Source organism: Terrapene carolina, unplaced genomic scaffold (assembly GCF_002925995.2).
Source record: "Terrapene carolina triunguis isolate 2854851 unplaced genomic scaffold, T_m_triunguis-2.0 Scaffold94, whole genome shotgun sequence".
NCBI lineage: Eukaryota > Metazoa > Chordata > Testudines > Emydidae > Terrapene > Terrapene triunguis.
Window position 1 is genome coordinate 3,769,528 of NW_020664445.1, and position 13,092 is coordinate 3,782,619.

At 49.3% G+C, this 13,092-nt stretch overlaps 1 protein-coding gene across 2 annotated transcripts in view; it reads left to right on the forward strand.

Moving 5' to 3' along the window:
- The window catches only part of TSTD2 (thiosulfate sulfurtransferase like domain containing 2), a 36,254-nt gene that overhangs the window by 14,769 nt on the left and 8,393 nt on the right, over positions 1-13,092 (forward strand). For both annotated transcript variants that reach the window (XM_024203112.2, XM_024203121.2), the window contains 2 exons: positions 2,673-2,791; positions 3,421-3,579. In XM_024203112.2, coding sequence (XP_024058880.1) covers positions 2,673-2,791; positions 3,421-3,579 — 278 coding nt within the window. The remainder of the gene's footprint in view (positions 1-2,672; positions 2,792-3,420; positions 3,580-13,092) is intronic.

Genomic DNA, 13,092 nt, shown 5'->3' on the forward strand with positions numbered 1-13,092 from the left:
AAGAAGTGGGTATTCACCCACGAAAGCTCATGCTCCAATACGTCTGTTAGTCTATAAGGTGCCACAGAACTCTTTGCTGAGTTTTCAGATGATACCTTACAAGGCATAGTTTGTACATAATTTATCATGGTCTTGAAAATGAGGTGGACATAGGGCTACAGACTGTCACACTCTGTACCTGCGGCGAGGGACAGTGAAAGAAATGGGACGCAAAAGAACATTTAGGTCCCGATCCTGCACCATGACTTGCTAATACAGCCCTATATGTCTGGTGTCGCTTGTTTATTTCACTGGGATTCTGCAGATCAGGGTCTGAATGTCCCACTGAGTTGCATTCGTTTCACTGGGGCTCTGCCCAGGTGCAGGAGTCTGTGCTAGAAGATCCCAGTGTAGTGTAAACCGTGGCCCTGCTCTTAATCAGCTTGAGGTAGCAGGAGCATGGAATAAACTTAACCTCTGTGTTTCCTGTTCTCCAGCAGTAAAACAGTAGCTCACACAGGAAGTGTGTGGCAAAGTCAGGTAGTGCCTTAGCCAGTCCAGTACCTTAGGCACAGAACCATCCTTTTTCTTTCAGGGCAGGCTTCCCCCATTCGCTGCACAGGAGTTCCATCCTGTGCAGCAGCTATTTGGTACTTAATTGGTGTGTCTCAGCAGGGCCTGAAGTGGGTGTGCAGGAATCACACATAGAATCATAGAATATCAGGAGGTCATCTAGTCCAACCCCCTGCTCAGAGCAGGACCAATCCCCAACTAAATCATCCCAGCCAGGGCTTTGTCAAGCCTAAGGAAGGAGATTCCATCACCTCCCTAGGTAACCCATTCCAGTGCTTCACCACCCTCCTAGTGAAAAAGTTTTCCTAATATCCAACCTAAACCTCCCACACTGCAACTTCAGACCATTACTCCTTGTTCTGTCATCTGCTACCACTGAGAACAGTCTAGATCCTCTTTGGAACCCCCCTTCAGGTAGTTGAAAGCAGCTATCAAATCCCCCTTCATTCTTCTGCAGACCAGTTCCCTCAGTCTCTCCTCATAAGTCATGTGCTCCAGACCCCTAATCATTTTTGTTGCCCTCCGCTGGACTCTTTCCAATTTTTCCACATCCTTCTTGTAGTGTGGGGCCCAAAACTGGACACACTACTTCAGATGAGGCCTCACCAAAGTCAAATAGAGGGGAATGATCACGTCCCTCGATCTGCTGGCAATGCCCCTACTTATACAGCCCAAAATGCCGTTAGCCTTCTTGGCAACAAGGGCACACTGTTGACTCGTATCCAGTTTCTCGTCCATTGTAACCCCTAGGTCCTTCTCTGCAGAACTGCTGCCTATCCACTCGGTCCCTAGTCTGTAGCAGTGCATGGGATTCTTCCGTCCTAAGTGCAGGACTCTGCACTTGTCCTTGTTGAACCTCATCAGGTTTCTTTTGGCCCAATCCTCTAATTTGTCTAGGTCCCTCTGTATCCTATCCCTACCCTCCAGCGTATCTGCCACTCCTCCCAGTTTAGTGTCATCTGCAAAGTTGCTGAGAGTGCAGTCCACGCCATCCTCCAGATCATTAATGAAGAAAATCGGCCCCAGGGCTGACCCTTGGGGCACTCTGCTTGATACCAGCTGCCAATGGGGGTCTGCCTCTGAGCCGCCTCCACCCCTCGGTTGGTGGAATTTTACTCCGGATGTTACAAGCCACCCGGAGAATGGTGTTCGTGGCATCCTTGCGACATGTCCAAAAAGCATAAGGCGCTGCCTGCGGACAATGGTCCCAGTAGTCTGTAGACTTGAATGACCATAAACATCTACATTACAAATGAAGCTACAGAGCTGCTCATTAAGCCAAGCCACTGATTGCCGAGCCAGCCTGATCTGCTTCATTCTGCAAGGCTGACAATGCAACACCTTTCATGAGCACGTGTGCTGCCCCCCAAGGTAGCTTTCTGTAAACATGGCATTGTTATCCAGTCTTTGACGCCATCGGGCAGGCGAGCCAGCCTGTTCCCTTAGATGTGACGGGGCCCTCTACAAAGACAAATGACCCCCAGGGGTGCTGTTGCTCGGAGATGCTGTGGAGAGCAGTGGAGTTCATCTGGGCTTACATTGACATAACAGAGCAGCTTGGCTCTGCGTGAGCCACTTCTTGATACCTCCTCTAGGACAGGCTCATTAGTGTAGAGGCGGCAGGTGGGGATACCTTTGTGCGACCTTTGTTCAGACCCTGCTGGCCCAGACCATTCAGGGCCTGATCCTCCCCAGCCCTGCACCTTGTGTCACCATTTAGCCCCGGTGGAGTGAGTGTAAAAGGCCACCAGTCAGCAGGCCAGTGTTTTGCACACGAGGGGTGTAAATGACCGGGCAAGGCAGCAGAGGATCAGCACTGCTGTTCCACCCAGCCCACTCTAAGACAGATGACAGCTTGGCATCCTTTGTGCCCTTGACTCCTGCTGTGATGCATTTGTTCATTCACTGAGCCTGTGGAGTGATGTCACAGATAAATGTGCCCAGTATGTTTGGGCTGAGACCAGCTGACATTTCAGTAGCGCTCACTTCCCAGAGAAGCTTGTCATACACATGGGTCACTGCTGGGTTAGAGGGGAGGCCAAGCGGAATTGCTCAGCTGGTCAGCATTTAAATCAGCTCAGCTTTTCAGAGCTTCTTTCCATATGGTGTTTTATTTCTAGGAATCCATTTATCCCCTGAGGAATTTCATAAAGAAGTAGAAAAATATTTATCTCAGGCTCCTCAAGCACAAAGCGACACCATTTTACTGGACTGCAGGAACTTTTATGAAAGTAAAATAGTAAGTGCTGTGCATTTGCTCCCTGCGAGGTGGTGGTGGTGGCTGGGGGGATCATTTCACCCTGTCCGCACGTGTGGGTGATGTGACTGAGGGGAAGGGATTGCCATGCTACCTTGCAGCTCTCTCCTGGTGCCAGTTCACGAATGGTACGTCGCCCCAAGCAGCAAAGGACCTGCCTGGCTTCTCAGGGCCGCACACTGTCCTGCAGCATGGAGCAGCATATGTAGTCTGACGTGAAACAGACGGGAGACGCCAAAGCTTTAACAACAGAGAAAAGCCATTGAAATCGAGCTGAGCCAGCCAGAGCCCACCCTGCCTTGGCCATAGTGCAGCAGAGAGACATCCTGACCAAGTCCCCATCCTCCAGCTGCAGGGAGGAGCCTCGGTGGGTCCCTTCACCCTGGGGTGACAGGGTAGGATGTCTTGGCTATAGGACCAGATTCCAGATGCTGTGAGGCACAAAGGTATTTAGGCGCTTAACTAATTCCCATTGAAATCAGTGGAAGTTAGGTGCCTAAATACCCTTAGAGGAGCCAAAGTAGCTGCAGTGACCTGGAGGGTCAGGCCCAAAGGGTTCTCTCCCCTTTCTCCAGCGCTGTCGATCACACAGCCGTCTCTTCTTGTTACAGGGTCATTTCCAGGGCTGCCTGGCTCCAGACATCAGGAAGTTCAGCTACTTCCCCAGCTATGTAGACGACAATCTCGAGCTTTTTAAAAACAAGCGCGTATTGATGTACTGTACAGGAGGGATCCGCTGTGAGCGCGGCTCCGCCTACCTCAGGACCAAGGTGAGGGGCCATTCTGGGGGCACGTGGGTCAGGGGCTTGGGGCAGTCATTGCCCAGCCCGGGAAGGACTATATGGGGTGGCTTTTTCTGTTGCTGGTTGGTGAAGTTGTGTTCTATAGGGTGGATGGAGTGTCAGGCCCATCGTGTTTGTACGTCTGGTGGGAATCAGAAGAAGGGCAGAAGGCTTGTGCCCAAAACACCCATTCCAGGTTGGAGCCCCCTGTCCAATGAGAATCGCAATGGGGGGGCATCTCAATTTTCAGCCCCCCACCTCTCCTTTTACAGTCTGACCTATGTAGAGCCTGGGTTTGTTGTGCAAGGAATGCTGGGTAACTCCGTGTACTTCCTGCTTGGGTAGAGAGGCATGTCATATACACACATGCACCTCCTGCAGCTGAGGACAGACTCAAGTACTTCCAGGATCCTGTTTTCTGGGAAGAGAAGCTTGAGGCCCAGGCTCAAAGTGTAGGTAACCTTCCCCCTTCCTGTTGTGTTGCTTCGTTCTCTTGGCCACAAATGTATATTCATATGCTTACACTGCCCTGTAACAGGGGTCCCCTTGCCCCTGGAGCACCCCATGGCAGCCTGGTGCAGCTTCACAATTACGTCTCGGCCTCACTTTCCCCTAGTGGGCTTTCAGTAGAATCATAGAATCATAGACTTTAAGGTCAGAAGGGACCATTATGATCATCTAGTCTGACCTCCTGCAGAACGCAGGCCACAGAATCTCACCCACTCACTCCTGTATCAGACCTGTGTCTGAGCCATTGAAGTCCTCAAATCATGGTTTAAAGACTTCAAGTGCAGAGAATCTTCCAGCAAGTGACCTGTGCCCCACGCTGCAGAGGAAGGCGAAAAACCCCCAGGGCCTCTGCCAATCTGCCCTGGAGGAAAATTCCTTCCCGACCCCAAATATGGCGATCAGCTAAACCCTGAGCATGTGGGCAAGACTCACCAGCCAGACACCCAGGAAAGAATTCTCTGTAGTAACTCAGATCCCACCCTATCTAGTGTCCCATCACAGGCCATTGGGCATATTTACCGCTAATAATCAAAGATCAATTAATTGCCAAAATTAGGCTATCCCATCATACCATCCCCTCCATAAACTTATCAACCTTAGGCCTGGTCTACACTACGAGTTTAGGTCGACTTTAGCCGCGTTAAATCGACTTAAGCCTGGACATGTTTACACTACGAAGCCCTTTCTTTCGACTTAAAGGGCCCTTTAAACCGGTTTCTTAACACCACCTCGACAAGGGGATTAGCGATAAAATCGGCCTTAGGGGGTCGGAATTGGGTTAGTGTGGACGGAATTCGACATTATTGGCATCCGGGAGCTATCCCACAGTGCTTCATTGTGACCGCTCTGGACAGCACTCTCATCTCAGATGCACTGGCCAGGTAGACAGGAAAAGCCCCGCGAACGTTTGAATTTCATTTCCTGTTTGCTCAGCGTGGAGAGCACAGGTGACGATGCAGAGCTCATCAGCACAGGTAACCATGATGGAGTCCCAGTCCCAGTCCCAGGATCGCAGAAGAGCTCCAGCCTGGAGCGAACGGGAGGTACGGGATCTGATCGCCATCTGGGGAGATGAAGCAGTGCTCGCCGAACTCCGAAGCAGTAAAAGAAACGGCAAAACATTAGAAAAGATCTCCAAGGCCATGAAGGACAGAGGCCATAACAGGGACACACAGCAGTGCCGCGTGAAAATTAAGGAGCTAAGGCAAGCCTACCACAAAGCCAGAGACGCAAACGGAAGGTCCGGGGCTGAGCCGCAAACATGCCGCTACTACGAGGAGCTGCATGCCATTCTAGGGGGTGCAGCCACCACTAGCCCAAGCGTGTGCTATCAGTCCCTCGCTGGAAACAGGGAAGCGGGTTCGGCGGACGAGGAAGATGAGGATGGAGAGAACATAGATAGCTCACAGCAGCAAGGAAGCGGAGAAACCAGTTTCCCCAACAGCCAGGATATGTTTGTCACCCTGGACCTGGAACCAGTAACCCCCGAACTCACCCAAGACCCTGAGGGCACACAGGGGACCTCTGGTGAGTGTACCTTTGTAAATATTACACATGGTTTAAAAACAAGCATGTTTAATGATTAATGATTAATTTGCCCTGGCAATCGCGGCCAGTACAGCTACTGGAAAAGTCTGTTAACGTGTATGGGGATGGAGCGGAAATCCTCCAGGGACATCTCCAGAAAGCTCTCCTTCATGTACTCCCAAAGCCTTTGCAAAAGGTTTCTGGGGAGGGCTGCCTTATCCCGTCCGCCATGGTAGGACACTTTACCACGCCAGGCCAGTAGCACGTAGTCTGGAATCATTGCATAACAAAGCATGGCAGCGTATGGTCCCGGTGTTTGCTGGCATGCAGACAACATCCATTCCTTATCGCTCTTTGTTATCCTCAGGAGAGTGATATCATTCACGGTCACCTGGTTGAAATGGGGCGATTTTATTAAGGGGACATTCAGAGGTGCCCCTTCCTGCTCTGCTGAACAGAAATATTCCCCGCTGTTATCCACGCGGTGGGGGGGAGGGGTGAAGTGACCATCCCAGAGAATTGGGTGTGTGGGGGAGGGGAGTTAGTTGGGTTTGTGCTGCATGTTAAACCTGAAATCGCAGCCCCTCCTTTTACATTGCAAACCCATTTTAAATGGCCAACCAAACGGGTGCTTGGTATGGGAAATGAGGGCAGTACTGTTTGAAACCATCCCCACATGTTAAGAAGGTTAAAAAAGCCCAAAGACTGTATGTCTTACCATGGCTGCCTGCAAGCTGAAATCTGTGTCCTGGCACTGCGTGAGTGATCTCTCACACCAAACCAGGAGACTCTCAATATAAGAGGAAAAATGCGACCTTGTAACGAAAGCACATGTGCTGTGTGATGTTGTGAACAGCAAAATCTAACGTGAAAGAGTGTACCCATTGTTCTCTAAAATGTATCTTTTTTAACCACCTCTCCCTTCTCCACCAGCTGCAAATCTTACTCCTTCGCAGAAGCTAGTGAATATTCGAAGAAGGAAGCGAAGGACGCGTGACGAAATGTTTACTGAACTACTGACTGCCTCCCACGCTGACAGAGCACAGCAGAATGCGTGGAGGCAGTCAATGACTGATTTTAAAAAAGCCCAATATGAGCGAGAGGAGAGGTGGCGTGCTGAATCGCGGGCTGAAGAGGAGAAGTTGCGTGCTCAAGAGGAGAAGTTGCGTGCTGAAACGCGGGCTGAAGAGGAGAGGTGGCGTCAACTTGTACTCAGAAAGCAAGAGTCGATGCTCCGGCTGCTGGAGCATCAAAGTGATATGCTCCTGCGTATGGTTGAGCTGCAGGAAAGGCAGCAGGAGCAGAGACCGCCGCTACAGCCCCTCTGTAACCAACAGCCCTCCTCCCCAAGTCCCATTGCCTCCTCACCCAGACGCCCAAGAACACGGTGGGGGGGCCTCCGGCCACCCAATCACTCCAGCCTAGATGATTTCCAGTGCAATAAGTTTTAAAGTTTTAAAGTGCACTGTGTCTTTTTCCTTCCCTCCTCCCCCACCCATCCAGGCCTACCTTTGCAATTATCCCCCTAGTTGTGTGCTGAATTAATAAAGAATGCATGAATGTGAAGTAACAATGACTTTATTGCCTCTGCAAGTGGTGCTCGAAGGGGGGAGGGTAGTAGGGGAGGGTGGGGTGGTTGGTTTGCAGGGAAGTAGAGTTAACCGGGGGAGGGGGGAGGGGCGGAGGGTTCACCAAGGAGAAACAAACAGAAGTTTCACTCCGTAGCCTGGCCAGTCACAAAACTGGTTTTCAACGCTTCTCTGATGCGCACCGCGCCCTGCTGTGCTCCTCTAACCGCCCTGGTGTCTGGCTGCGCGTAATCAGCGGCCAGGCGATTTGCCTCAACCTCCCACCCCGCCATATATGTCTCCCCCTTACTTTCACAGATATTGTGGAGCGCACAGCAAGCAGCAATAACAATGGGGATATTCTTTTCGCTAAGGTCTGAGTGAGTCAGTAAGCTGCGCCAGCGCGCTTTTAAACGCCCAAATGCACATTCCACCACCATTCGGCACTTGCTCAGCCTGTAGTTGAACAGGTCCTGACTACTGTCCAGGCTGCCTGTGTACGGCTTCATGAGCCATGGCATTAAGGGGTAGGCTGGGTCCCCAAGGATAACGATAGGCATTTCAACATCCCCAATGGTTATTTTCTGGTCCGGGAAGAAAGTCCCTTCCTCCAGCTTTCGAAACAGAAGAGACTGCCTGAAGACGCGAGCATCATGTACCCTTCCCGGCCAGCCCACGTTGATGTCGGTGAAACGTCCCTTGTGATCCACCAGGGCTTGCAGCAGCATTGAAAAGTACCCCTTGCAGTTTATGTAGTCGGTGGCTTGGTGCGCCGGTGCCAAGATAGGGATATGGGTTCCGTCTATCGCCCCACCACAGTTTGGGAATCCCATTGCAGCAAAGCCATCCATTATGGTCTGCACGTTTCCCAGAGTCACTACCCTTGATATCACCAGGTCTCTCATTGCCCTGGCAACTTGGATCACAGCAGCCCCCACAGTAGATTTGCCCACTCCAAATTGATTCCCCACTGACCGGTAGCTGTCTGGCGTTGCAAGCTTCCACAGGGCTATCGCCACTCGCTTCTCCACTGTGAGGGCTGCTCTCATCCTGGTATTCTGGTGCTTCAGGGCAGGGGAAAGCAAGTCACAAAGTTCCATGAAAGTGCCCTTACGCATGCGAAAGTTTCGCAGCCACTGGGCATCGTCCCAGACCTGCAACACGATGCGGTCCCACCAGTCTGTGCTTGTTTCCCGGGCCCAGAATCGGCGGTCCACGGCATGAACCTGCCCCAGTAACACCATGATTTCCACATTGCTTGGGCCTGTGCCTTGTGAGAGGTCCATGTCAATTTCCTCATCACTATCGTCGCCGCGCTGCAATCGCCTCCTCCTCAGCTGGTCCTGGTTTTGCTTTGGCATGTCCAGGAGGCTCTGCATATACTCCAGGACAATGCGCGTGGTGTTCATAGTGCTCATAATTGCCGCGGTGATCTGAGCGGGCTCCATGATCCCAGTGCTGGCTATGGCGTCTGGTCTGAAAAAAGGCGTGAAAGTAGTATCTGACGGACCAGGGGAAGAAGGGAGGGAGGGAGAGAGGGAGGGAGGGAGGGGCGAGTGACGACATGGCGTACAGGTACAGGGAATTAAAATCAAGAAAGGTGGCTTTGCATCAGGGAGAAACACAAACAACTGTCACACAGAATGGCCCCCCCCAAAGATTGAACTCAAAAGCCTGGGTTTAGCAGGAGGGAGGGGGGAAGCAAATGAATACAGAATAAATTTATTTTTTACATCTTAAGATGACGGTGCAGCATGACTGATAGCCCTTGGCATTTTCTGGGTGCTTGGCAGCAAATACTGGGCGCTTGGCAGTTAGCCTTCAGGTCTATTGCACCATCTGATACCCACTGCAGTATGACAACGACGGATACCAGTCATAATATACTATCTTCTGCCCAAAAGGCAAGGGGTTGCTGCTGTGTAGCAATCTAGCCCCAAGTCTGCCAGCCCCATGTCTGCCAGCACCCAGATCGCCATCGGCCTCTTCTGGGTGCTTAGCAGACAATACTGGGTACTTGGCAGAAAATAGCATACTACGACTCTGCTAACGTGCAATGATCCAACAGGGCGCATGGCAGAAAATAGCATACTACGACTGATAACCATCATTGTCTGCCGGGTGCCCATGATCGACAGCCACTGCAGTACGACGACGACGGTTACCAGTCGTAATAAACCATCTTCTACCAAAAGGCAAGGGGCTGGTGCAATGCAGCCCCACGGCTGCCAGCCCCACAGCTGCCAGCACCCAGATCGCCAATGAAGGCTACCAGTCATGCTGCACCGTCTACCGCCAAAAGGCAGTAAGCTGCTGCTGCTGTTTAGCAATGCAGTCCCACGTTTGCCGGCACCCGGAAGACATATGGTGACGGTGAGCTGAGCGGGCTCAATGCTTGGCGTGGTATGTTGTCTGCACAGGTAACCCAGGTAAAAAGGCTCGAATCTATTGTCTGCCGTTGCTGTGACGGCGAGGGAGGGGCCTGACGCAATGTACCCAGAACCCCCCGCGGCACTGCTTTGCATCATTCGGGCATTGCGATATCAACCCATAATTCCAATGGGCGCCGGAGACTCCGGGAACTGTGGGATAGGTACCATAGTGCAATGCGCCGGAAGTCGACGCTAGCCTCGGTACTGTGGACGCGGTCCGCCGACTTCATGCACTTAGAGCATTTTATGTGGGGACACACACAATCGGCTGCATACAACCGGTTTCTATAAAACCGGCTTCTATAAATCCGACCTAATTTTGTAGTGTAGACATACCCCTAGTCTTGAAGCCAGATGTCTTTTGCCCTACTACTCCCCTTAGAAGGCTGTTCCAGAACTTCACTCCTCTAATGGTTAGAAACCTTCGTCTAATTTCAAGTCTAAACTTCCCCACGGCCAGTTTATATCCATTTGTTCTTGTGTCCATATTGGTACTGAGCTTAAATAATTCCTCTCCCTCCCTGGTATTTATTACTCTGATATATTTGTAGAGAGCAATCATATCTCCCCTCAGCCTTCTTTTGGTTAGGCTAAACAAGCCAAGCTCTTTGAGTCTCCTTTCATAAGACAGGTTTTCCATTCCTCGAATCATCCTAGTAGCCCTTCTCTGCACCTGTTCCAGTTTGAATTCATCCTTCTTAAACATGGGAGACCAGAACTGCACAGTATTCCAGATGAGGTCTCACCAGTGCCTTGTATAACAGTACTAACACCTCCTTATCTCTACTGGAAATACCTCGCCTGATGCATCCCAAGACCGCATTAGCTTTTTTCACGGCCATATCACATTGGCGGCTCATAGTCATCCTGTGATCAACCAATACTCCGAGGTCCTTCTCCTCCTCTGTTTCTTCCAACTGATGCGTCCCCAGCTTATAACAATAATTCTTGTTATTAATCCCTAAATGCATGACCTTGCACTTTTCACTATTAAATTTCATCCTATTACTATTACTCCAGTTTACAAGATCATCCAGATCTTCCTGTATGATATCCCGGTCCTTCTCTGTATTGGCAATGCCTCCCAGCTTTGTGTCATCCGCAAACTTTATTAGCACATTCCCACTTTTTGTGCCAAGGTCAGTAATAAAAAGATTAAATAAGATTGGCCCCAAAACCGATCCCTGAGGAACTCCACTAGTAACCTCTCTCCAGCCTGACAGTTCACCTTTCAGTACGACTCGTTGTAGTCTCCCCTTTAACCAGTTCCTTATCCACCTTTCAATTTTCATATTGATCCCCATCTTTTCCAATTTAGCTAATAATTTCCCATGTGGAACCATATCGAATGCCTTACTGAAATCGAGGTAAATTAGATCCACTGCGTTTCCTTTGTCTAAAAAAATCTGTTACCTTCTCAAAGAAGGAGATCAGGTTGGTTTGGCACAATCTACCTTTTGTAAAACCATGTTGTAATTTGTCCCAATTACCGTTGACCTCAATGTCCTTAACTACTTTCTCCTTCAAAATTTTTTCCAAAACCTTGCATACTACAGATGTCAAACTAACAGGCCTGTAGTTGCCCGGATCACCTTTTTTCCCTTTCTTAAAGATAGGAACTATGTTAGCAATTCTCCAGTCATACGGTACAACCCCTGAGTTTACAGATTCATTAAAAATCCTTGCTATTGGGCTTGCAATTTCATGTGCCAGTTCCTTTAATATTCTTGGATGAAGATTATCTGGGCCCCCCGATTTAGTCCCATTAAGCTGTTCGAGTTTGGCTTCTACTTCGGATGTGGTAATATCTACCTCCATATCCTCATTCCCATTTGTCATCCTACCATTATCCCTAAGCTCCTCATTAGCCTCATTAAAGACTGAGGCAAAGTATTTGTTTAGATATTGGGCCATGCCTAGATTATCCTTAACCTCCACTCCATCCTCAGTGTTTAGTGGTCCCACTTCTTCCTTCTTTGTTTTCTTCTTATTTATATGGCTATAGAGCCTTTTACTGTTGGTTTTAATTCCCTTTGCAAGGTCCAACTCTACATGACTTTTGGCCTTTCTCACTTTATCCCTACATGTTCTGACCTCAATAAGGTAGCTTTCCTTGCTGATCACTCCCATCTTCCAATCCTTGTAGGCTTTCTGCTTTTTCTTAATCACCTCTCTGAGATGCTTGCTCATCCAGCTTGGTCTACAACTCCTGCCTATGAATTTTCCCCCCTTTCTTGGGATGTAGGCTTCTGATAGTTTCTGCAACTTTGACTTGAAGTAATTCCAGGCCTCCTCCACCTTTAGATCCCCAAGTTCTTCAGTCCAATCCCTAACTAATTTCCTTAATTTTTTAAAGTTAGCCCTTTTGAAATCAAAAACCCTAGTCACAGATCTCTTTTTGTTTATCCTTCCATTTAGTTTAAACTGAATTAGCTCATGATCGCGCGAACGAAGGTTGTCCCCTACAACCATTTCTTCTATGAGGTCTTCACTGCTTACCAAAAACAAATCTAAAATGGCATCCCCTCTTGTTGGTTCAGCAACTGCTTGGTGAAGGAATCCATCAGCTATCGCATCCAGGAAAATCTGAGCCCTATTATTATTACTAGCACTTGTCCTCCAGTCCATATCTGGGAAGTTAAAGTCTCCCATGATCACACAATTCCTATTAGTATTTACTTCATTAAAAACGTTAAAGAGGTCTCTATCCATATCCAAATCGGATCCCAGCGGTCTATAGCACACCCCAAGCACTATCCCAGGAGAGGCTCTAGTAGCTTTCTTCCCCAATGTGATTTTTGCCCAGACAGACTCTGTCTTATCTATTCCATCTCTTCTTATTTCTTTACAGTCTACCTCATCATTGATATACAATGCTACTCCACCACCTTTGCCTTTATTTCTGTCTTTCCTAAACAGCACATACCCTTCAATACCTGTACTCCAGTCATGACTACTATTCCACCATGTTTCTGTTATCCCTATAATATCCGGTTTCACTTCCTGCACCAGTAACTCTAGTTCCTCCATTTTGTTACCTAGGCTCCTCGCACTGGTGTACAAACATCTTAATTCTTGCTGTTCGGCTTCGCTCACATTCTTTACCCGATTAGGGACAGACATTCTACCGCCAGTGTCACCTGTTAGACTGGTATCTACACTACCCTTCCTCCTTACGTCCATTCTCATACCCACGGCTGTATCCTTTCTTACTTTGTTTTCTTCCTTCTCAATGTTAAATTCCGGCGTGGAGATTACCTGGACATCTCCCAACCATCTCCCTCCAATTCCTAGTTTAAAGCTCTCTTCATCAGTTGTGCCAGCCTCCATCCTAGAAATCTATTTCCCTCTCTACTAACGTGAAATCCATCCCGAGAGAACAGTCCTCTGTCCATGAATGCCTCCCAGTGGCCATACATCCCAAAGCCTTCCTTATAGCACCACTGCCTGAGCCATCTGTTGAT